Here is a 23,530-nt window from a genome sequence, read left to right on the forward strand (position 1 = left end):
AGATAAATATCTGCTCTTGAGAGAGAGACCCACCTATCTTATAGATGAACACAAAGCCAGCGATCCACGGGGTTCCTGGCACCCTCAACAGCCCCCGCAGGATTCGCCAGGGGTTGAAAGTCCGGCTCTTAGCCTGGCTCTCCTGCAAAGGGCGCCGCAGCCGCAGATCTGAGCGCCAGGTGTACAGGATGGCGAGGAGGTAGATGACGGCCAAGGAGCTGAAGAGCGGCCCCCAGCCCAAGAGATGGAGGAAGGTGAGGAGGCCTCCTCCGGCCATGACCGAGCCCAGCTTGTAAGCTACCACCTGGATGGTGTTGCCGTAGCCCACCTCCTCCTGCCCCAGGAGCCAGACGGCTAACCCGTCCACCGCCACGTCTTGGACGGAGGCAAAGAAGTTCATGAAGAGGAGGGCAGTGGCCACGGGGAAGAAATGGATCTCGGGGGTCATGGTGGAGCAGGCCAGGGAGGCCAGAACCAGCCCCGCCAGGCTCAGCACCAGCCAGGTCTTCTTGGTGAAGTACTGGTCCACCAGGGGGGCCCACAAGACCTTGAGGATCCAGGGCACAAACAGCATCTTGGTCAGGCTGATCTTGGTCAAGGAGAGGCCCGCCATTCGGAAGTAGATGGGCAGCAGCCCCGACTGCAGGCCGTAGGGGATCCCTTGGACGAAGTACAGCACCCCGAGCAGAACGTATTTGGGGTTCATCCTTCAGCGGTCGGCCGTCAACCTGGAAGAAATAGAGACAAGCATTATGGGGTGGGAAGAGCATCTGTGTGGGGAGGGACGGTGGCTCAGTGGCGGAGCATCTGCTTGGTAAGCAGAAGGTCCCCGGTTCAATCCCCGGCATCTCCGACTAAAAAGGGTCCAGGCAAAGAGGCGTGAAAGACCTCAACTGGAGACCCTGGAGAGCCATGAATGGGGCTGTGGCTCAGGGGTAGAGCATCTGCTTGGCAAGCAGGAGGCTCCAGGTTCAATCCCTGGCATCTCCAAAAAAGGGTCCAGGCAAATAGGTGTGAAAAACCTCAGCTTGAGACCCTGGAGAGCCGTTGCCAGTCTGAGGAGACAAGACTGACTTTGATAGACCCAGAGTCTGATTCAGTAGAAGGCAGCTTCAGATGTTCATGGGGAGGGACGGTGGCTCAGTGGTGGAGCATCTGCTTGGGAAGCAGAAGGCCCCAGGTTCAATCCCCGGCATCTCCAACTAAAAAGGGTCTAGGCAAAGAGGCGTGAAAAACCTCAACTGGAGACCCTGGAGAGCCATAAATGGGGCTGTGGCTCAGGGGTAGAGCATCTGCTTGGCAAGCAGGAGGCTCCAGGTTCAATCCCTGGCATCTCCAAAAAAGGGTCCAGGCAAATAGGTGTGAAAAACCTCAGCTTGAGACCCTGGAGAGCCGTTGCCAGTCTGAGGAGACAAGACTGACTTTGATGGACCCAGAGTCTGATTCAGTAGAAGGCAGCTTCAGATGTTCATGGGGAGGGACGGTGGCTCAGTGGTAGAGCATCTGCCTGGTAAGCAGAAGGTCCCAGGTTCAATCTCCAGCATCTCCAACTAAAAAGGGTCCAGGCAAATAGGCGTGAAAGACGTCAACCTGAGACCCTGGAGAGCCGCTGCCAGTCAGAGTAGACGAGACGGACTTGATGGACCGAGGGTCTGATTCAGTAGAAGGCAGCTTCATATGTTCATGGGAAGGGATGGTGGCTCAGTGGTAGAGCATCTGCTTGGTAAGCAGATGGTCCCAGGTTCAATCTCCAGCATCTCCAACTAAAAAGGGTCCAGGCAAGTAGGTGTGAAAGACGTCAACCTGAGACCCTGGAGAGCTGCTGAGTCTGAGTGGATAAGACTGACTTTGATGGACCCAGGGTCTGATTCAGTAGAAGGCAGCTTCAGATGTTCATGGGGAGGGGCGGTGGCTCAGTGGTGGAGCATCTGCTTGGTAAGCAGAAGGTCCCAGGTTCAATCCCCGGCATCTCCAACTAAAAAGGGTCCAGGCAAGTAGGCATGAAAAACCTCAGCTTGAGACTCTGGAGAGTAGACAGTACTGACTTTGATGGACCCAGGGTCTGATTCAGTAGAAGGCAGCTTCATATGTTTAGGGGAGGGACAGTGGCTCAGTGGTAGAGCATCTGCCTGGTAAGCAGAAGGTCCCAGGTTCAATCTCCAGCATCTCCAACTAAAAAGGGTCCAGGAAAATAGGCATGAAAAACCTCAACTTGAGACCCTGGAGAGCCGCTGTCAGTCAGAGTAGACAAGACGGACTTGATGGACCAAGGGTCTGATTCAGTAGAAGGCAGCTTCATATGTTCATGGGAAGGGATGGTGGCTCAGTGGTAGAGCATCTGCTTGGTAAGCAGATGGTCCCAGGTTCAATCTCCAGCATCTCCAACTAAAAAGGGTCCAGGCAAATAGGCGTGAAAGACCTCAGCTTGAGACCCTGGAGAGCCGTTGCCAGTCTGAGGAGACAAGACTGACTTTGATGGACCCAGGGTCTGATTCAGTAGAAGGCAGCTTCATATGTTCATGGGGAGGGGCGGTGGCTCAGTGGTGGAGCATCTGCTTGGTAAGCAGAAGGCCCCAGGTTCAATCCCCGGCATCTCCAACTAAAAAGGGTCCAGGCAAAGAGGCGTGAAAGACCTCAGCTTGAGACCCTGGAGAGCCGTTGCCAGTCTGAGGAGACAAGACTGACTTTGATGGACCCAGAGTCTGATTCAGTAGAAGGCAGCTTCAGATGTTCATGGGGAGGGACGGTGGCTCAGTGGTGGAGCATCTGCTTGGTAAGCAGAAGGTCCCAGGTTCAATCCCCAGCATCTCCAACTAAAAAGGGTCCAAGCAAGTAGGCATGAAGGACCTCAACCTGAGACCCTGGAGAGCCGCTGCCAGTCTTAGACAAGGCTGATTTTGATGGATCCAGGGTCTGATTCAGTAGAAGGCAGCTTCCTATGTTCTGTGTCTCAGTGATGAAACATCTGCTTGGCATGCAGAAGGTCCCAGGTTCAATCCCCAGGACCTCCAGTTGAAAATGTCAAGCAGGAGGTGCTGGGAAAGACCTTTCTCTGCCTGAGACTCTGGGGAGTGGCTGCCAGTCTGAGTAGACAAGACTGACCTTGATGGACCAAAAAGGTCTGGTTCAGTAGAAGGCAGTTTCATGTGTCTTTATGTGTGTTCAAGACACACAAAGTCTGTGGGAGGAAGGGTTTGGACCTACTGTAGGGTTGCCAGCTCTGGGCAGGAAAATACCTGGAGGTTTGCAGGGTGGAATTTGGGTAGGGAAAGACCTTAGCAGGGTAGAGTCCACCTTCCAGAACAGCCATTGGCTTGACAGTCATCTGGAGATCACTTGCAACAGCAGGAGATCTTCAGGTGCTACCTGGAGGTTGGCCAGTTCCCTACAGGTAAATTTTGAGGAACAGCACAGGAGGAGAGAAAAGGGCACCTGTCCGGTGATGATGGAGGGAATTCAGAAGCGGAGTTTGTTATGCTGAGCGCTTGGGGGGCATTAGTGGGCTTTTCTCCCCACATCTTCTGCTACTAGGGAACAGAGGAAACCCCACTGGGGAAGAGAGCAGATGCACCACCTTTAGAAACTCTGGGTCTGCTAATGGGATGGGAGGGTTCTCTGGGTGGTTATCTGCCAACTGGCCTCTCCTTGAAAGAAGAAGAATTGCAGATTTATACCCCGCCCTTCTCTCTGAATCAGAGTCTCAGAGCGGCTCACAATCTCCTTTACCTTCTTCCCCCATAACAGACACCCTGTGAGGTGGGTGGGGCTGAGAGGGCTCTCCCAGAAGCCGCCCTTTCCAGGACAGGGACTCAGAGCGGCCTACAATCTCCTTTATCTCCTTCCCCCACAACAGTCACCCTGTGAGTTCGGTGGGGCCGAGCGGGCTCTCCCAGGAGCTGCCCTTTCAAGGACATCTCCTATGAGAGCCATGGCTGACCCAAGGCCATTCCAGCAGCTGCAAATGGAGGAGTGGGGAAGCAAACCCGGTTCTCCTAGATAAGAGTCCACGCACTACACCAAACCGGCTTTGCGTGTGTGTGTGTGTGTGTTAGGATGTCCTCTCGTGGCACAGAATGTTAAAAACCAAGACAAAGAGAGGAAAGGAGCGCATCTTGGCCACTGGCTGCCTAAAGGTATTTAATAAGCAACAAACGTTAGTTAGCCACAAAATGCACAAAATCGTTCCGGTAGTCCATCAGAGCCTAGAGCAAGGTTACCAAGCTCCGGGTGGGGGCTGGAGGCCTCTCGCTTTGAGAAATTATCTCCAGACTAGAGAGATCAGTTCCCTTACAAAAAATGGCTGCTCTAGAGACTGCACTCTGTGGCACCTAGCCTTTGATTGATTAATTAATCTATTTGTTTGTTTATTAGTTAAGATTTCTAAATCGCTCAGTCCCTGACTACTCAGGGCTCTGAGCGATGAACGACGACGGTTAAAAACATCCCAACAATTAAAACAGACGGATGAAAAACAAGGTCACATTTAGCATTATTCAGATGGCGCTAATACATCGAATTCCGACCGTGTCTCCGTCTCATAGAATGGCAGGCTCCTCCCTACACATCTCCAGTTGTTTCCCCACCCAGGCTGGCAGCCCTCTGGCTCAGAGCATCCTCTATTTGGGAGCGTTTTCAGAAAATGGGATCTGCAGAGACAATGGATGGCTTAATTCTTCAGTCCACGTTGGCCTGATTTCTGCTGATTCATTGCCTTATCTGCCCTCTGCCATCCCACAGATTAAAACAGGGACTCTTGCGTATTTGAAGTCTTTAAAACTACGTTAAGTCGTTCTTGGCTGAATGTGTCTGTCAACAGGAAGAACATCTAAACTTACATTGACCTTTATTTTGCCAGCACAGAACCAGCTGGTGATAAAACTGGCTGCCTTCCGTTGACTTCCTTCAAAAGGGCAGTTTCTTTAATGGAAGGAATTTTAGGTGTTACTGAATGCGTAGAACCCGAACGGCAGCAATTGTGTGCTGCTCTGCTCACAAGACTCATTTGTCTCCTTGTTGTACATGATCGCAGCAAACATGTGGAGGGGAAGGGTGATCGTTACTTCTCGCTGTATCATTTATTTATTGTAGTCTACTTTTATTGGTTTTAGGGGAGGGACGGTGGCTCAGCAGTAGAACATCTGCTTGGTAAGCAGAAGGTCCCAGGTTCAATCCCCGGCATCTCCAACTAAAAAGGGTCCGGGCAAGTGGGTGGGAAAAACTTCAGCTTGAGAGCCGCTGCCAGTCTGAGTAGACAACACTGACTTTGATGGACCCAGGGGGGTCTGATTCTGTAGAAGGCAGCTTCATATGTTCATATATGTTTAACTACTGTTTTAAAATGTTTTTATCCACCCTGAGCCCATTTGGGAAAGGGCAGAATATAAATTAACTAACTAAATAAATAATATAATTCACTTGCCCGCCCCCCTTTCTCCCCCGTGGAGACCTCAAGCAACTTACATCGTTCTGTCCTCCATTTTTATACTCACAACAACAACCCTGCGAGGTAGGTTCGGCTGAGAGCGACTGACCAAAAGACAACCAGCGCGCTTCCATGGCATGAGTGGGGATTTGAACTCCCAGATCCTATCCTAACTCTTACCTACTACGCCACACTGGCTCTCAGCAAGATCCGTGCGATCACCATCTGGAACCAGTTCTACCGATCTTGTCAAGCAATCTAGGATTTCAAAAGGGGACAGGATCCTGCTTTTCCGTCTAGGAGCTGAGAAGGGCAGACACAGGCCTTTCTTCACACTAGTGCCCAATGCGGTGCCCAGGGACACCACGATGCCCACCAACTGATTTTAAGATGCGGGCAGGGCCAGGTGAGTCTATCGCCCATCAGGGCTTCTGCTTTGCTGTGCCCAGCAATATGGTGTTCTTAGCAACAGAATACCGTTTGAGTGCAGAGGCACCTTTGAGACCAACAAAGCTTTAAGACCCCAGGCTTCAAACTCCTTCCCCAAATCTCCAGGCGTTTTCACCAGAGTATGGCAACCTTAAGCCATAAGCAGCCCCGTGACGCAGAGTGGTAAAGCTGCAGTACTGCAGCCATTTCCTCCAGGGGAGCTGATCTCTGCCAGCCAGAGGCCAGCTGTACAAGCGGGAGATCTCCAGGCCCCACCTGGAGGCTGGCGGGAGATCTCCAGGCCCCACCTGGAGGCTGGCAACCCTAGGAGAGGGTGGGGTTTGGGGAGGGGTTTCAGCATGGTTCTCCAGTGCCACAGAGTCCACCCTGCAAAGCAGCCATTTCCTCCAGGGGAGCTGATCTCTGCCAGCCGGAGGCCAGCTGTACAAGCGGGAGATCTCCAGCCCCCACCTGGAGGCTGGCGGGAGATCTCCAGGCCCCACCTGGAGGCTGGCAACCCTAGGAGAGGGTGGGGTTTGGGGAGGGGTTTCAGCATGGTTCTCCAGTGCCACAGAGTCCACCCTGCAAAGCAGCCATTTCCTCCAGGGGAGCTGATCTCTGCCAGCCGGAGGCCAGCTGTACAAGCGGGAGATCTCCAGCCCCCACCTGGAGGCTGGCGGGAGATCTCCAGGCCCCACCTGGAGGCTGGCAACCCTAGGAGAGGGTGGGGTTTGGGGAGGGGTTTCAGCATGGTTCTCCAGTGCCACAGAGTCCACCCTGCAAAGCAGCCATTTCCTCCAGGGGAGCTGATCTCTGCCAGCCGGAGGCCAGCTGTACAAGCGGGAGATCTCCAGCCCCCACCTGGAGGCTGGCGGGAGATCTCCAGGCCCCACCTGGAGGCTGGCAACCCTAGGAGAGGGAGGGGTTTGGGGAGGGGTTTCAGCATGGTCCTCCAGTGCCACAGAGTCCACCCTGCAAAGCAGCCATTTCCTCCAGGGGAGCTGATCTCTGCCAGCCAGAGGCCAGCTGTACAAGCGGGAGATCTCCAGGCCCCACCTGGAGGCTGGCGGGAGATCTCCAGGCCCCACCTGGAGGCTGGCAACCCTAGGAGAGGGTGGGGTTTGGGGAGGGGTTTCAGCATGGTTCTCCAGTGCCACAGAGTCCACCCTGCAAAGCAGCCATTTCCTCCAGGGGAGCTGATCTCTGCCAGCCGGAGGCCAGCTGTACAAGCGGGAGATCTCCAGCCCCCACCTGGAGGCTGGCGGGAGATCTCCAGGCCCCACCTGGAGGCTGGCAACCCTAGGAGAGGGTGGGGTTTGGGGAGGGGTTTCAGCATGGTTCTCCAGTGCCACAGAGTCCACCCTGCAAAGCAGCCATTTCCTCCAGGGGAGCTGATCTCTGCCAGCCGGAGGCCAGCTGTACAAGCGGGAGATCTCCAGCCCCCACCTGGAGGCTGGCGGGAGATCTCCAGGCCCCACCTGGAGGCTGGCAACCCTAGGAGAGGGAGGGGTTTGGGGAGGGGTTTCAGCATGGTCCTCCAGTGCCACAGAGTCCACCCTGCAAAGCAGCCATTTCCTCCAGGGGAGCTGATCTCTGCCAGCCGGAGGCCAGCTGTACAAGCGGGAGATCTCCAGCCCCCACCTGGAGGCTGGCGGGAGATCTCCAGGCCCCACCTGGAGGCTGGCAACCCTAGGAGAGGGAGGGGTTTGGGGAGGGGTTTCAGCATGGTCCTCCAGTGCCACAGAGTCCACCCTGCAAAGCAGCCATTTCCTCCAGGGGAGCTGATCTCTGCCAGCCAGAGGCCAGCTGTACAAGCGGGAGATCTCCAGGCCCCACCTGGAGGCTGGCGGGAGATCTCCAGGCCCCACCTGGAGGCTGGCGGGAGATCTCCAGGCCCCACCTGGAGGCTGGCAACCCTAGGAGAGGGTGGGGTTTGGGGAGGGGTTTCAGCATGGTTCTCCAGTGCCACAGAGTCCACCCTGCAAAGCAGCCATTTCCTCCAGGGGAGCTGATCTCTGCCAGCCGGAGGCCAGCTGTACAAGCGGGAGATCTCCAGCCCCCACCTGGAGGCTGGCGGGAGATCTCCAGGCCCCACCTGGAGGCTGGCAACCCTAGGAGAGGGAGGGGTTTGGGGAGGGGTTTCAGCATGGTCCTCCAGTGCCACAGAGTCCACCCTGCAAAGCAGCCATTTCCTCCAGGGGAGCTGATCTCTGCCAGCCGGAGGCCAGCTGTACAAGCGGGAGATCTCCAGCCCCCACCTGGAGGCTGGCGGGAGATCTCCAGGCCCCACCTGGAGGCTGGCAACCCTAGGAGAGGGAGGGGTTTCAGCATGGTCCTCCAGTGCCACAGAGTCCACCCTGCAAAGCAGCCATTTCCTCCAGGGGAGCTGATCTCTGCCAGCCGGAGGCCAGCTGTACAAGCGGGAGATCTCCAGCCCCCACCTGGAGGCTGGCGGGAGATCTCCAGGCCCCACCTGGAGGCTGGCAACCCTAGGAGAGGGAGGGGTTTCAGCATGGTCCTCCAGTGCCACAGAGTCCACCCTGCAAAGCAGCCATTTCCTCCAGGGGAGCTGATCTCTGCCAGCCGGAGGCCAGCTGTACAAGCGGGAGATCTCCAGCCCCCACCTGGAGGCTGGCGGGAGATCTCCAGGCCCCACCTGGAGGCTGGCAACCCTAGGAGAGGGAGGGGTTTGGGGAGGGGTTTCAGCATGGTCCTCCAGTGCCACAGAGTCCACCCTGCAAAGCAGCCATTTCCTCCAGGGGAGCTGATCTCTGCCAGCCGGAGGCCAGCTGTACAAGCGGGAGATCTCCACCCCCCACCTGGAGGCTGGCGGGAGATCTCCAGGCCCCACCTGGAGGCTGGCAACCCTAGGAGAGGGTGGGGTTTGGGGAGGGGCCTCAGCATGGTCCTCCAGTGCCACAGAGTCCACCCTGCAAAGCAGCCATTTCCTCCAGGGGAGCTGATCTCTGCCAGCCGGAGGCCAGCTGTACAAGCGGGAGATCTCCAGCCCCCACCTGGAGGCTGGCGGGAGATCTCCAGGCCCCACCTGGAGGCTGGCAACCCTAGGAGAGGGAGGGGTTTCAGCATGGTCCTCCAGTGCCACAGAGTCCACCCTGCAAAGCAGCCATTTCCTCCAGGGGAGCTGATCTCTGCCAGCCGGAGGCCAGCTGTACAAGCGGGAGATCTCCAGCCCCCACCTGGAGGCTGGCGGGAGATCTCCAGGCCCCACCTGGAGGCTGGCAACCCTAGGAGAGGGAGGGGTTTGGGGAGGGGTTTCAGCATGGTCCTCCAGTGCCACAGAGTCCACCCTGCAAAGCAGCCATTTCCTCCAGGGGAGCTGATCTCTGCCAGCCGGAGGCCAGCTGTACAAGCGGGAGATCTCCACCCCCCACCTGGAGGCTGGCGGGAGATCTCCAGGCCCCACCTGGAGGCTGGCAACCCTAGGAGAGGGTGGGGTTTGGGGAGGGGCCTCAGCATGGTCCTCCAGTGCCACAGAGTCCACCCTGCAAAGCAGCCATTTCCTCCAGGGGAGCTGATCTCTGTCAGCTGGAGGTCAGCTGTAAAAGCGGGAGATCTCCAGGCCCCGCCTGGAGGCTGGCAACCCCAGCTGTTGTGAAGGCCACAAAATCCAAAGGGGGAGAGGAAAAACCCCAGGAAAAGAGAGTGTAAGAAATGCAGAAAGTTTTTCTTCCTCCGCCCCGGGGGCTGCTGGGAACCAGGAGGACAAACCCACCAGAAGCGCCAGCCGGGATCACACGTCACGTGACCCGCGCGCAACGGTTGCCGTGGCAACCCCGGCTTCCTTTACTCACGCTTCCTCTTCCGGCTGCTGCAGCGGCGGCCGTCGTCGCCAGAGGGCGCTCGCGCTCAGCCCCAAGGGGACCAGGCCAGAGACCCCTCCCCCAAGCCCCGCTCTCATCGGGCCTCTTCCCCACCGAGCGGGCGGAGGCCGCGGCCTGCCTGACCTCCCTTCCTCCCGCCCGCAGCGCGGCGCGCCCGCCTCGCCTCCGCCCACAGGGATAGAAAACCCTCCCAGGCGTTCCACGCAGCCCTCACTTCCGGCTCTGTTGGACAGGGCTTTGGCGCGAGTTTATCGGTTTCCACCGCTCTTGTCCCGCAAATGGAGGCGCTCTGAGCAGCTTCAACTGAGAGCCGGAAGTGATATCGGAGTAGCGTAGAAGGCTGCAGCCGCTTCGGCCTTTGCCACCCATTGGCTCTCTTGGCGACGCTACTGGCGGCTGATAGGCCAGAGCCTCGCCTATGAGCCAGGACTTCCGCCCTTAGCATGGGAACTATGGATGTCCTCGGGCCGTTAAAGGGATACTCCTACTGAGGATCGGGCGGAAGTGGCCGTGGAAGGCTTCGGGGGAGGGAGAGTCCAGCTGTGCTTGAGGTTTCTGCTAGAAAGCTTTCTTGTGCCAGGTTGGGACAGGATGCAAAATCTAAGCGAGAGCCAGTTTGGTGAAGTGGAGAACCGGGTTTGATTCCCCACTCCTCCACTTGCAGCTGCTGGAATGGCCTTGGGTCAGCCATAGCTCTGGCAGAAGTTGTCCTTGAAAGGGCAGCTTCTGTCAGAGCTCTCTCAGCCCCACCCACCTCATCGGGTGTCTAATGTGGGGGGAGAAGATAGAGGCGATTGTAAGCTGCTCCGAGTCTCTGATTCAGAGAGAAAAAAAAGAAAGGAAAGGTCCCCTGTGCAAGCACCAGTCGTTTCCGACTCTGGGGTGACGTTGCTTTCACAACGTCTTCACGGCACACTTTTGACGGGGTGGTTTGCCATTGCCTTCCCCAGTCGTCTCCGCTTTCCCCCCAGCAAGCTGGAGACTCATTTGACCGACCTCGGAAGGATGGAAGGCTGAGTCAACCTCGAGCCGTCTACCCAGCTTCCACTGGGGATCGAACTCAGGTCGTGAGCAGAGCTTAGGACTGCAGTACTGCAACTGTAACTCTCTGTGCCATGGGGCTCTTGATTCAGAGAGAAGGGAGGGGTATAAATCTGCAATTCTTCTAAGTTGCCAACTCCAATTTAGGAAACCGCTCAGAGTTCTCCCCACTTGGGGTTGCCATCCTTCAGGTGGGCAGGGGAATCCAAAGCATAAAGCGTCCCTGAAATCCAGCCTCCAACTAAACAATAAGGGTGATGATCCAAAATTATACAAACAATAAATATTTGCTTGTTCCAAAGAAGTGAAATCAATCAGTCATTTATGCCATACAAAGGAGCGTATTCACCAGAATGCCAGTCCCTTCTTTTCCAGCAAATCAATGCCAATAATTTTTTGGGGAAAGTCCAAGTGACAATAATTAATGTCCAATGAGTCCAGTTTTTCTAAATATGTGCAGCCAGCAATCCATAAGGCAAGAAGTTTGTACTAGTGCTCCCATTTCGCATTAGCTTCTTCAAGGTTCTCACAAATTATTTCAAACACTGGGTAAGAACGCCAACGATTTCAAACATTGGACATTAAATTGGACTCATTGGACATTAATTATTGTCACTTGGACTTTCCCAAATAAATCCTTGGCATTGATTTGCTGGAGAAGAAGGGACTGGCATTCTGGTGAATACGCTCCTTGTATGGCATAAATGACTGATTGACCGCTTCTTTGGAACAAAAAAATATATTTATTGTTTGTATAATTTTGGATCGTCACTCTTATTTATGTGGAGGCTGGATTTCATGGAAGCGTTATGCTTTGGGTTCCCCTGTCTTTCTTTGTTGTGATTCTCTGTTTTGGTTGCACATCCTCCAAATGGGGCCTGGAGTTCTCCTGGAATTAGAACTGATTTCCAGACTGCAAAGGTCAGTTCACAGGCAGAGAGAATGGCTGCGGGTGGACGAGACTGCTTCCAAAACATTGGGGTGAACTTCAGATTCTACTAGGGGAATGGTAACTTTGTGGTGTAGCGGTGGGTTCTGCACTGCGGTTTGGAAGACCCAGATAAGAAATCCCTAATCTGCCTTGGAAGCTCACTGGGTAACCTTTGAGCCAGTGCCAGAGTCTCACCATTAAGGGCACATCAGTCTCCAATTCTGACATATTTATTACCCATGTTATCAACACACACACCCAGTTGAACTCAGATGATAACCATAAACCAAGACTTCTGGGGTTGGAAAATGGCGAGCTGAGTTGCTTTCCCTAGCGGGGACAAGCTGGCACTTCTGTTCAGGGTAGTAAAAGGCAAATTAATGCCTTCTGCCTACATTTCTCAGCTAGAGAATTGTCCAAGATATGCAAAGTCACACCTTTAAGACCAACCAATTTTTATTTAGAACGTAAACTTTCGTGTGCTCTTAAACACACTTCATCAGACGAGGAATCCAGCACAGTTGGTCTTAAAGGTGGGACTTGACTCCTGCTTTGTTCAATAAACCAAGATTGTTATTCTTTTTATCTGTTTAAAAACATCTTATTCACCAGTTTGTAGTCTAATTTACTACCCACCTTCTTTATATGAACAGCTGCTTTTCATAATTCCATTTCATTGCCCAACGAAGTGTATGTGCACAATTTTTGGTCTCCACTGATGGGGCGTGCACCCACGGCTATAACAGTATCACAGTGAGCAGAATTATACCCTTCGAAGTCAACTGAAGTCAATTTTAAGTCCCTTTAATGTCCAGTTTCTGATGCTGCTAAGATGTCTTTTGTATCCTTTTAAAATTGATAGTGTGACATGCTAGAGTTCTTCTGGTTTGAACTCTTTCTAGAGTTTGTAGGAGTTAAATTTCTGATTGGAGCAGTGAAGGAGGTATCTTGTCTCTAGTGCACAAGATCCTTCTATGTGAACGTTGAGGTACCATATAGTGCATAGCCTACTATTTTTATACAATCCAACTGATACAGAACAGTTGTCCCAGAAGCATGGTTTATGACAGGGGTGGCCAAACTTGCTTAATGTAAGAGCCACATAGAATAAACGCCAGATGTTTGAGAGAAGGAAGGAAGGCAAATAAATGGGATGGGGAGAGGGAGTGGTGGAAAGAAAGCAACTTTAAGTGCATTCTCCAAGCTGCTGGCTGGCCATGCTTGGAGAAGTGATTAAAAGAGAGAAATGCCTTCTCCTAGCCAGCTGACAAGGTGGTGGGGGCTTTGAGAGCCACACAATTTGTGTGAAAGAGCCACATGTGGCTCCCGGACCACAATTTGGCCACCCCTGGATTATGATATAGCCATATAAAGGACTATATATAAACATATCTAGCTCTGGTCAGGCTGGATGCGGGATTGCCTTAGAATGTTGCCTTCTTTCATACAAGAAGCAGGGTTATGGTAGTACTCACTAGTACTGATGAATTCTGATGGACTTTTTTCATAGGCGTTCTCAAAATCCTGAGGGGGATATTGATGGAAATGAGTACAACCTTATTTAAAAAAAACCAACAAAACCCAAAACACTGACAATAAGATAAGAAGAAGAAGATGAAGATATTGGATTTATATCCCGCCCTCCACTCTGAAGAGTCTCAGAGCGGCTCACAATCTCCTTTACCTTCCCCCCCCACAACTGACACCCTGTGAGGTAGATGAAGATATTGGATTTATATCCCTCCCTCCACTCCAAAGAGTCTCAGAGCGGCTCACAATCTCCTTTACCTTCCTCCCCCCCAACAGACACCCTGTGAGGTAGATGAAGATACTGGATTTATATCCCGCCCTCCACTCCGAAGAGTCTCAGAGCGGCTCACAATCTCCTTTACCTTCCCCCCCCCCTACACACAACAGACACCCTGTGAGGTAGATGAAGATATTGGATTTATATCCCGCCCTCCACTCCGAAGAGTCTCAGAGCGACTCACAATCTCCTTTACCTTCCCCCCCCCCCAACAGACACCCTGTGAGGTAGATGAAGATATTGGATTTATATCCCACCCTCCACTCCGAAGAGTCTCAGAGCGGCTCACAATCTCCTTTCCCTTCCCCCCCCCCCAACAGACACCCTGTGAGGTAGATGAAGATATTGGATTTATATCCCACCCTCCACTCTGAAGAGTCTCAGAGCGGTTCACAATCTCCTTTCCCTTCCTCCCCCCCCCAACAGACACCCTGTGAGGTAGATGAAGATATTGGATTTATATCCCACCCTCCACTCCGAAGAGTCTCAGAGCGACTCACAATCTCCTTTACCTTCCCCCCCCCCCAACAGACACCCTGTGAGGTAAATGAAGATATTGGATTTATATCCCGCCCTCCACTCCGAAGAGTCTCAGAGCGACTCACAATCTCCTTTACCTTCCCCCCCCCCCAACAGACACCCTGTGAGGTAGATGAAGATATTGGATTTATATCCCACCCTCCACTCCGAAGAGTCTCAGAGCGGCTCACAATCTCCTTTCCCTTCCCCCCCCCAACAGACACCCTGTGAGGTAGATGAAGATATTGGATTTATATCCCACCCTCCACTCTGAAGAGTCTCAGAGCGGTTCACAATCTCCTTTCCCTTCCCCCCCCCCAACAGACACCCTGTGAGGTAGATGAAGATATTGGATTTATATCCCACCCTCCACTCCGAAGAGTCTCAGAGCGACTCACAATCTCCTTTACCTTCCCCCCCCCCCCAACAGACACCCTGTGAGGTAGATGAAGATACTGGATTTATGTCCCGCCCTCCACTCCGAAGAGTCTCAGAGCGGCTCACAATCTCCTTTACCCTCCTCCCCCCACAACAGACACCCTGTGAGGTGGGTGGGGCTGAGAGGGCTCTCACAGCAGCTGTGCTTTCAAGGACAACCTCTGCCAGAGCTATGGCTGACCCAAGGCCATTCCAGCAGGTGCAAGTGGAGGAGTGGGGAATCAAACCCGGTTCTCCCAGATAAGAGAGCTCTGGCTGACCCAAGGCCATTCCAGCAGCTGCAAGTGGAGGAGTGGGGAATCAAACCCGGTTCTCCCAGATAAGAGAGCTATGGCTGACCCAAGGCCATTCCAGCAGCTGCAAGTGGAGGAGTGGGGAATCAAACCTGGTTCTCCCAGATAAGAGTCCACGCACTCCACCACTACACCAAACTGGCTCAGATCTACCCTGTGAGGTGGGTGCAGCTGAGAGGGCTCTCACAGCAGCTGCCCTTTCAAGGACAACTCCTACGAGGGCTATGGCTGACCCAAGACTATTCCAGCAGCTGCAAGTGGAGGAGTGGGGAATCAAACCTGGTTCTCCCAGATAAGAGTCCACGCACTTAAACACTACACCAAACTGGATCTCCTTTGAACTTTGTACTAAGTACTTTGAACTACAGAGTAATTATATTTTCCCAAGTTTAATACAACTTGACTTTTAAGTCAGTGGCAGATTGGCTATTGAATAGTAACTGAACACAATAGGCTAAACAGAACCTTTAGCACTGTGTGGAAGTTGCAGGATGGCATAGGGTTTCACCAGGATATTTCATACACATAAATTTATGTAAAATAGTATTATATATGGTAGCATTATTATATCAAGGATGGGCATATATCATTTTGAAATTATAGGAATTATCACCAGCATGTGCCTATTTTTTATCTAGAAATGTTGGAGGGTGCTAAACAAGAAATTATTGCCAACTTCGTATGTATAATGACAAACTGTGTGTTTCAACAATGTCACAAATTTTCTCTTTGACTTCTCTTTGCTCTAATCGATCAATATTATAACATTGATAATCATCAAATTTATAAATATTATTAAATCCAGCTTCACTGGGTAATAAACGGCATTCTGAGGTACTCCTGATGCTTCTCTCAGCTGACTGGATTCAGCAGCACCAAATACACATCGATAGAGTCCGAACTGGTGGAGACTGACCAAGAGAGAAATCTTGGCGTTGTGGTAGATAACTGACTGAAAATGTTGAGACAGTGTGCGATTGCAATTAAAAAAAGGCCAACGCGATGCTGGGGATTATTAGGAAAGCAACTGAAAACAAATCAGCCAGTATCATAATGCCCTTGCATAAATCGATGGTGCAGCCTCATTGGGCATACTGTGTACACTTCTGGTCATCTCTCTCTCGGCTTGGCTTCGCGAACGAAGATTTAAGAAGGGTGCAGTAGTCCATGTCTGCTGCAGGCTCGCTGGTGGCTGACAAGACCAATGCGGGACAGGCAGGTCCGGCCACAGTGGCTGCAGGGAAAAGTCTGATTTGGGGTTGGTGCTGGAGCAGTGCGATTCTTCCTCGATCTCCGTTTGTCCTCAAGACCAGCTATGCGTGCGTTCTCAAAGGAAGAGACAGCCTGGTGGATGGTGTGCCTCCATGCTTCGCAATCTGAGGCTAGGTCAGACCACTGGTGATGGTTGATGCGACAGGTGCCAAGGGATTTCTTCAAGGAGTCCTTGTACCTCTTCTTTGGTGCCCCTCTGTTTCGATGGCTAGTGGAAAGTTCGCCATACAGAGCAATCTTGGGAAGGCGGTGGTTTTCCATCCTAGAAATATGCCCTGCCCAGCGCAGCTGCGTCTTCAACAGCAGTGCCTTCTGGTCACCGCACCTCAGAAAAGATATTATAGCACTGGAAGAAGTGCAGAAAAGGGCAACTAGAATTATGAAAGGGTTGGAACGCTTTCCCTATGAAGAAAGGTTAAAACGCTTGGGGCTCTTTAGCTTGGAGGAACGTCGACTGAGGAGTGACATGATAGAGGCTTACAAGATTATGCCTGGGATAGAGAAGGTAGAGAAAGAAGGACTTTTCTCCCTTTCTCACAATACAAGAACTCATGAACCCTCCATGAAATGGCTGAGCAGTGGGGTTAGAACGGATAAAAGGAAGCACTTCTTCACCCAAAGGGTGATTAACACGTGGAACTCACTGCCACAGGAGGTGGTGATGGCTGCAAGCATGGACGGCTTCAAGAGAGGATTGGATAAGCATATGGAGTAGAGGTCCATCAGTGACTATTTGTCACAAGGTATAGATGAAACTCTCTGTCTGGGGCAAGTGATGCTCTTTATTCTGGGTGCTTGACAGTGGCAACAGTGGAAAGGCTTCTAGTGTCCTGGCCCCAAAATCTGCACCACGGTATCATAGGATAAAAAAAAAGACCATTTAAAATCCTCTTACTTGACAGATACTGCAGTTTATAGCCTAAGAGCAGCATTTACTGCACTCCGTTTTCAGACCATGCCCAAAGAACTGCTGTTTGGAAGAGACACCAAGAAACCACAGGAACAATGTGTATGTATATGTGGGACAGCAGTGGAAGATCTCTGCCACTGTATAATGGTTTGCCCTTTATATTCAGACCTAAGAAGCAGATCTCTATCTGTACTTTAAGCCAAGTACATAACTTACCTGACAATGAACAGTTGGTTTACCTACTTTCAGATATGAATCCTTTGGTCTCACGTAGGGTAGCGCTCTTAGCACTTGCAGCTAGAAAAGTTAGATCCAAGGTGGCTCCTACCAGTGCATCACACTGAGCTCTGTAGTTCAGCATAGTTAATATTATATAACTATTTTAAATGCTGTATTCTTGAAATGTTAGCCGTGCCATACAATTTTAACCTGAAGACTTGGTTTTAAGCTTGGTATTTTGAATGTAAATTCTATATTGTGTTTTTCATGTGCTTTTGTATCGCAACGGCCAAACGCCATGTACAATAAATTATTTACATACACTAGTGGGCCTCCTGATGGCCCCTGGTTTTGTTTGTTTTTTGGCCACTGTGTGACACAGAGTGTTGGACTGGATGGGCCATTGGCCTGATCCAACATGGCTTCTCTTATGCCCGGGGCGGTGATGCTCTGTCTTCGTGGTGCTTGGGGGGCAACAGTGGGAAGAATTCTGGCCCTGCTGGTAAACCCTCGGATGGCACCTGGGTTTTGGCCACCGTGTGACAGGGTGTTGGACTGGATGGGCCATTGGCCTGATCCAACATGGCTTCTCTTATGCCTGGGGGCGCTGATGCACTGTTTTCCTGGTGCTTGGGGGGCAATGGTGTGAAGAGTTCTGGCTCTGCTGGCGGACCTTCGGATGGTACCCTGGTTTGGCCACCGTGTGACAAAGTGTTGGACTGGATGGGTCATTGGCCTGATCCAACATGGCTTCTCTTATGCCTGGGGGCGCTGATGCACTGTTTCCCTGGTGCTTGGGGGGCAATGGTGTGAAGAGTTCTGGCTCTGCTGGCGGACCTTCGGATGGTACCCTGGTTTTGGCCACCGTGTGACAAAGTGTTGGACTGGATGGGTCATTGGCCTGATCCAACATGGCTTCTCTTATGCCTGGGGGCGCTGATGCACTGTTTCCCTGGTGCTTGGGGGGCAATGGTGTGAAGAGTTCTGGCTCTGCTGGCGGACCTTCGGATGGTACCCTGGTTTTGGACACAGAGTGTTGGACTGGATGAGCCATTGGCCTGCTCCAACATGGCTTCTCTTATGCTCTTACAGGGGTAGGGTTGCCAATCTCCAGGTGGGGCAGGGGATCCCCGGTTTGGAGACCCTCCCTCCGTTTTAGGGTCGTCAGAAAGCGGGGGGAGGGGAGGGAAATGTCTGCTGGGAACTCTATTATTCCCTATGGATATTTATTCCCATAGAGAATAATGGAGAATTGATCCACGGGCATCTGGGGCTCTGGGGGGGCTGTTTTTTGGGGTAGAGGCACCAAAGTTTCAGTATAGCATCTAGAGCCTCTCCCCAAAATACCCCCCAAGTTTCAAAAAGATTGACCAGGGGTTCCAATTCTATGAGCTCCAAAAGAAGGTGCCCGTATCCTTCATAGGGGTGACATGATAGAAGTTTACAAGATAATGCATGGGATGGAGAAAGTAGAGAAAGAAGTACTTTTCTCCCTTTCTCACAATACAAGAACTCGTGGGCATTCGATGAAATTGCTGTAGCAGACAGGTTAAAACGGATAAAAGGAAGTACTTCTTCACCGAAAGGGTGATTAACATGTGGAATTCACTGCCACAGGAGGTGGTGGCGTCCACAAGCATAGCCACCTTCAAGAAGGGGTTAGATAAAAATATGGAGCAGAGGTCCATCAGTGGCTATTAGCCACAGTGTGTGTGTGTGTGTGTATATATATATATATATTTGGCCGCTGTGTGACACAGAATGTTGGACTGGATGGGCCATTGGCCTGATCTAACATGGCTTCTCTTATGTTCTTATGTTCTTATCTTCATGATTTCCTATGGAAGGAAGGCATTGAAAAGGTGTGCCGTCCCTTTAAATGTGATGGCCAGAACTCCCTTTGGAGTTCAGTGATGCTTGTCACAGCCTTGATGTTGGCCCCACCCCTAATGTCTCCTGGCTCCACCCCCAAAGTCTCCTGCTCCACCCCCAAAGTCCCCAGATATTTCTTGAATTGGACTTGGCAACCCTATACAGGGGTGAGGAGATGCTTCTCTAAGGAGACTGGATTCAGCTGCTCCAAAGGGGGGGGGGAGTCGGCTTCCCGCCTTTTCTTCCATATATGGAAATCCCATTTCTCCCTTGCCACCTTCCAGGGTGTTCAGGGAGGCCTCGGTTTGTTCGTTGACAGGGTATTAAGAAAAAAATCTAAAATAAAAAAACCCTGGAATTTCCCACCTTCAGTCTTTTTCCCCGTGAGCGAGGCCTGCCTGTGGCTTCTTTGTCCCTTGCAAGCGGGAGGCCACCAAACGAAGTGGTCCGAATGGAAAATGGAGGAGTTTCTCATATAGAGAAAAATGGGACTGAAAGGAGATAAGGGGGGGGGGGAGTGGCAGGGCAGCATAGCTGTATATAAGAATATAGGATGAGGAGTTAGTACCACATACTGTAACGAATAAGGTGCAATGATAAGAAACGTGCATTTGCAAGCCAAAAGAGTTAATAAAGCGATAGGAGGCCATAAAGAGGCAATACGGAAGATATACGTTGTAAATGAGACTCTGATGATGAATTAATAGGACTGGAGGTTTTGTAATAAGAAAGGAAAAAGAGACATTTGCTCTTCCCCTCCAACCCTAATTTCCCTAAATCCCCCCTGTACTATTCTTTCCTTCCCCTTTATTTGAAACTTAATAAAAAGTTTTAATTAAAAAAAAAAAAAGGAGATAAGGCCGGGGGGGGGGGGGAAGGCTAGTTTGAGGAAATGCTGGGAAACGGTGGAAAGAGTTACAGAGGAATAGGATGGGAAAGATTCATGGGGAGAAAATGTGTATGTTCTAAGGTTGCCAACTCTGGCCGGGAGATTACTGGAGATCTGGGGCAGTTCCTGGGGGAGGGGAGCATTTGGGGAGAGAAGATACCCTCCCTGGGGCATAATAACAGAATCCACCCTCCACACAGTGTTCTCCCTAAGCTGAGTTAGTGGTGAGCTAGCTCACAGTTCTTTAGCCTCTGGTTCCTCCATTGTTGTCTTAGTTCAGGGGAAAAAAATGGCCCCAGAGCAAATTGATTTATGCAGTATCTCACAAGTAAGGATTTTTGCTCACAACTGGGATTATTGCCTCCAAGGCAGCCATTTTCTCAAGAGGAAGTGATTTCTGTAGTCCAGAGATTAGTTATAATTCCAGGAGATGTCCAGGCCCCACCTGGAGGTTGGCAACCCTACTTTGTTCTCCCCGCATCCTATTCTGGATTATATACACAGCTCTATTGACAGCTATGCTAAACTGGTCCTGCCTAATTTCCCTTTGCCCCAAATAACAACGTTTCAAATAAATTATTTTCACAAAACGTTAACTCGTTTATCGACCTAATTCCCTCACCTTGTCCCTTTATGTTGCCTATATTTTTGTAGAATGGCTTGTATGGTTGGCTTATCAGGCTACTGGAATTTTGGAGAAAGAATTAGTACTTAGTCCGTATCTCTAAGGCCTTTTCTCGCTTTCAGCCATCCTGATGCTTCCTGTGAAAGATCACATAATGAAGGTTTGTGTCTTAAACCAGTTTTGCCTCCATTCTGTATTTACCATTAGGAGGTAAATATTACCTTTACAATTCATTTTTCCCCTCTCTGCTTTTTCAGTTCATTATTTCGGTACAGTAAGAATTCTATTAAACAAGCATGATGCTTGTCCCTAGTATAGTTTTGCTGATTTCAGAACCATCATGCAAAACCTCCCAAAAAAACTTTTTAAAAATGCTCCTGGTGTAATTATAGTGTGTTTTTGTTTGTTTGTTTGTTTTTGATCTTGCTAAGACTAGTGTGTCTAAATGAAACAAGCTGGTGGAATGGCTAATATGAAGCAGCCAGAAAGCTTGATGTACGATATTAACAGAAAAGTCTACAATGAAGAAGAATTCCAACAAGAACACGACCAAAGATTTCTTTCCCAAATTGACGAGGACTTTGTTGCCCCTCAAGCCAAACGAAGGATCCAGTGCAGGTCGGTGACGCATAAGGAATTTTGTTCTTTTACAGTTAACGTTGAAACTGCATTTTAGGTAAGCGTCGACGTCATCAAACCATAGATCCTCCTGACTCCCTTTAGCATGTTATAAATGGTGAGCATTGTTTATAAAACGTGCCTTGTGCATTTCACATTGCCAGTGACAAGGTGAAAAGGATCTCTCCAGCCAGCAAAGGGAGTGCAGTGTGAGGATCCCATCGAAGAAAACCTTAATATCACAATTTTCCCTATCTTTAGAATAGGTATCCAAGCAAATAGAAATTGTTAAAGTAGCAAGTTAATGATATGGTATTTTCTCTTTATAAAGGAATGCTATGAAAAGTCAGAGGCAGAACACATATCTCAGTCATCCCTGAAAATAACATTGACATGTTTGGAGTCATTCACTTCCAAAGTAAAACGCTTAGTGTATTTTCTTATTTGCATGTAGGTTTCCTATTAATGCCGCTCTTTCACACATATTGCGTGGCTCTCGAAGCCTCCACCACGCAATTGACTGGCTTGGAGAAGGCATTTGTCTGCACTTCTCCAAGCCAAGTCAGCTGGAGGTTGCTTTCTTTCCACCTCTTCCTTCCCCATCTATTTGCCTTGCCTCCTTCCTTCCTTCCTTCCTTGCGGCTCTCAAGCATCTGATGTTCATATCTTGCGGCTCTCAAACATCTGACATTTATTCTGTTTGGCTTTTACATTAAGCAAGTTTGGCCACCCCTGGTATAAAAAATACAAAGCCACCAGACATAGGTTTTTTTAACGGAGAAATAAGCTTTAGAACAGTTCATAAGGTATGGGACAGAAGCGAAGTTGGATTTATACCCTGCCCTTCGCTAGAAGTCTCTTACAATCTTCTTCTCTCCCTCTCCCCACAACAGACACCCTGGGAGGTAGGTGGGGCCCTGAAAGCTCTGAGAGAGCTGCTCTTGAGAGAACAGCTCTGAGAGAATTGTGACTGACACAAAGTCGCCCAGCAGCTGTATGTGGAAGAGTGGGGAATCACATCCAGTTCTCCAGATCAGAGTCTGCTGTTCTTAACCACTACACCAAACTGGCTCTTTAGAACAACGGTAGTCAGTGTCTCAGGAGGTACATCTTGATTTTCTGAGCACCGTCTTCCAATTTGACACTTGCCCCATGTTTTAGGACAGTGAGAAGAAGAGGAAGAAGAAGAAGACTGCAGCTTTATACCATGCCCTTCTCTCTGAATTAGAGTCTCCTTTATCTCCTTCCCACACGACAGACACCCTGTGAGGTGGGTGGGGCTGAGAGAGAACTCTCCCAGAAGCTGTCTTTTCAAGGACAACTCTGCGAGATCTACGGCAGACCCAAGGCCATTCCAGCAGCTGCAAGTGGAGGAGTGGGGAACCAAACCCAATTCTCCCAGATAAGAGTCCGCGCACTTAACCGCTACACCAAACTGGCTCTCTGAGCAAGGCCTCGCTAGCGAGGCTTCTTCTTGGCAAGGAGTTTCTGCCCTGAAACAGCTGCTGCCAGGGGAAGATTGGTAAACTGCTAGTCTCTTTGAAATGCAAGCCTCGTGCCAAAGAGAGAAGTCAATGCAGCTCTTTTGGTTGACAGTAATTGTGAATGTGACTCTCCACATGTCGTGAAATGAGTACCACTGGTCTAGAATAAACGAACAATGAATTTAATGTATAGAATGTTGCCTGGTTCCTTAGTTAGCTGCAAAGTTTATTTCCTAGACAGAGACGTTATAGTTACACAGTCTGATTTCTTTCAGGTTTTCATGGGAAAGGTTCAGGAAGATCATGCTCAACATGTTTCCCATTCTCAACTGGATGTGTTCATATCATATCACAGAATGGGTTTTAGGAGACGTCCATGCTGGCATAAGTGTAGGGATGGTGCAGATGCTTCAAGGTAAAGCGATGCCTCCTTCCTTTTCTTTTTCTGTTTCTGCAACGGCAAGCCTTTATTGGCGTAAAACAGATTTAGCAGTAAAGTAGCAATATAAATAATATAAAATCCTAGATTACAGAGTACATAGGGAGCTGATATACATAAAATAAGTAAAGTATATATGAGTCGAGTTTAGCCAAATTAAATAATTAAAACAAATAAAATGCGGTCGTTCCAGAACCATTCTCTGTCGTATTTCCATGGCCTGTTGAAGAAATCTAGCCACCATTAAAGTGACCTCAGAGCAAGTGCCATTTAAAAGTTTGTTAGCGTTGCAGCTGTCCAGCGCTTCTTTTACAGCAGAGGAGATCAGTTTATCCCAGCCGCGCTAAAAATCTTTAAGGCTAAAGTGATACCGCAGCTTTTATATGGGGTCCCAGTGTGGATCACAGCCTTGGATATTAACATTGAAGGTGTCCAATTAAAATTCCTACGGAAAATTCTGGGATTCCCATATGCAGTTTC

General features: G+C 50.5%; 3 protein-coding genes across 3 annotated transcripts in view; 2 read left to right on the forward strand and 1 right to left on the reverse strand.

Moving 5' to 3' along the window:
• MFSD3 (major facilitator superfamily domain containing 3) overlaps positions 1-726 on the reverse strand; it is a 16,259-nt gene extending 15,533 nt beyond the window's left edge. The window contains exon 1 of the mRNA XM_060243154.1: positions 34-726. Coding sequence (XP_060099137.1) covers positions 34-706 — 673 coding nt within the window. The 5' untranslated portion in view covers positions 707-726. The remainder of the gene's footprint in view (positions 1-33) is intronic.
• Positions 1-23,530, forward strand: part of SLC39A4 (solute carrier family 39 member 4) — a 256,216-nt gene that overhangs the window by 186,316 nt on the left and 46,370 nt on the right. The gene's annotated exons all lie outside the window — the stretch shown is intronic.
• Positions 20,982-23,530, forward strand: part of SLC26A8 (solute carrier family 26 member 8) — a 48,275-nt gene continuing 45,726 nt past the window's right edge. Inside the window, exons 1-2 of the mRNA XM_060243050.1 lie at positions 20,982-21,127; positions 22,887-23,026. Coding sequence (XP_060099033.1) covers positions 20,982-21,127; positions 22,887-23,026 — 286 coding nt within the window. The remainder of the gene's footprint in view (positions 21,128-22,886; positions 23,027-23,530) is intronic.

This window comes from Heteronotia binoei, chromosome 7 (genome assembly GCF_032191835.1).
Source record: "Heteronotia binoei isolate CCM8104 ecotype False Entrance Well chromosome 7, APGP_CSIRO_Hbin_v1, whole genome shotgun sequence".
Taxonomy (NCBI): domain Eukaryota; kingdom Metazoa; phylum Chordata; class Lepidosauria; order Squamata; family Gekkonidae; genus Heteronotia; species Heteronotia binoei.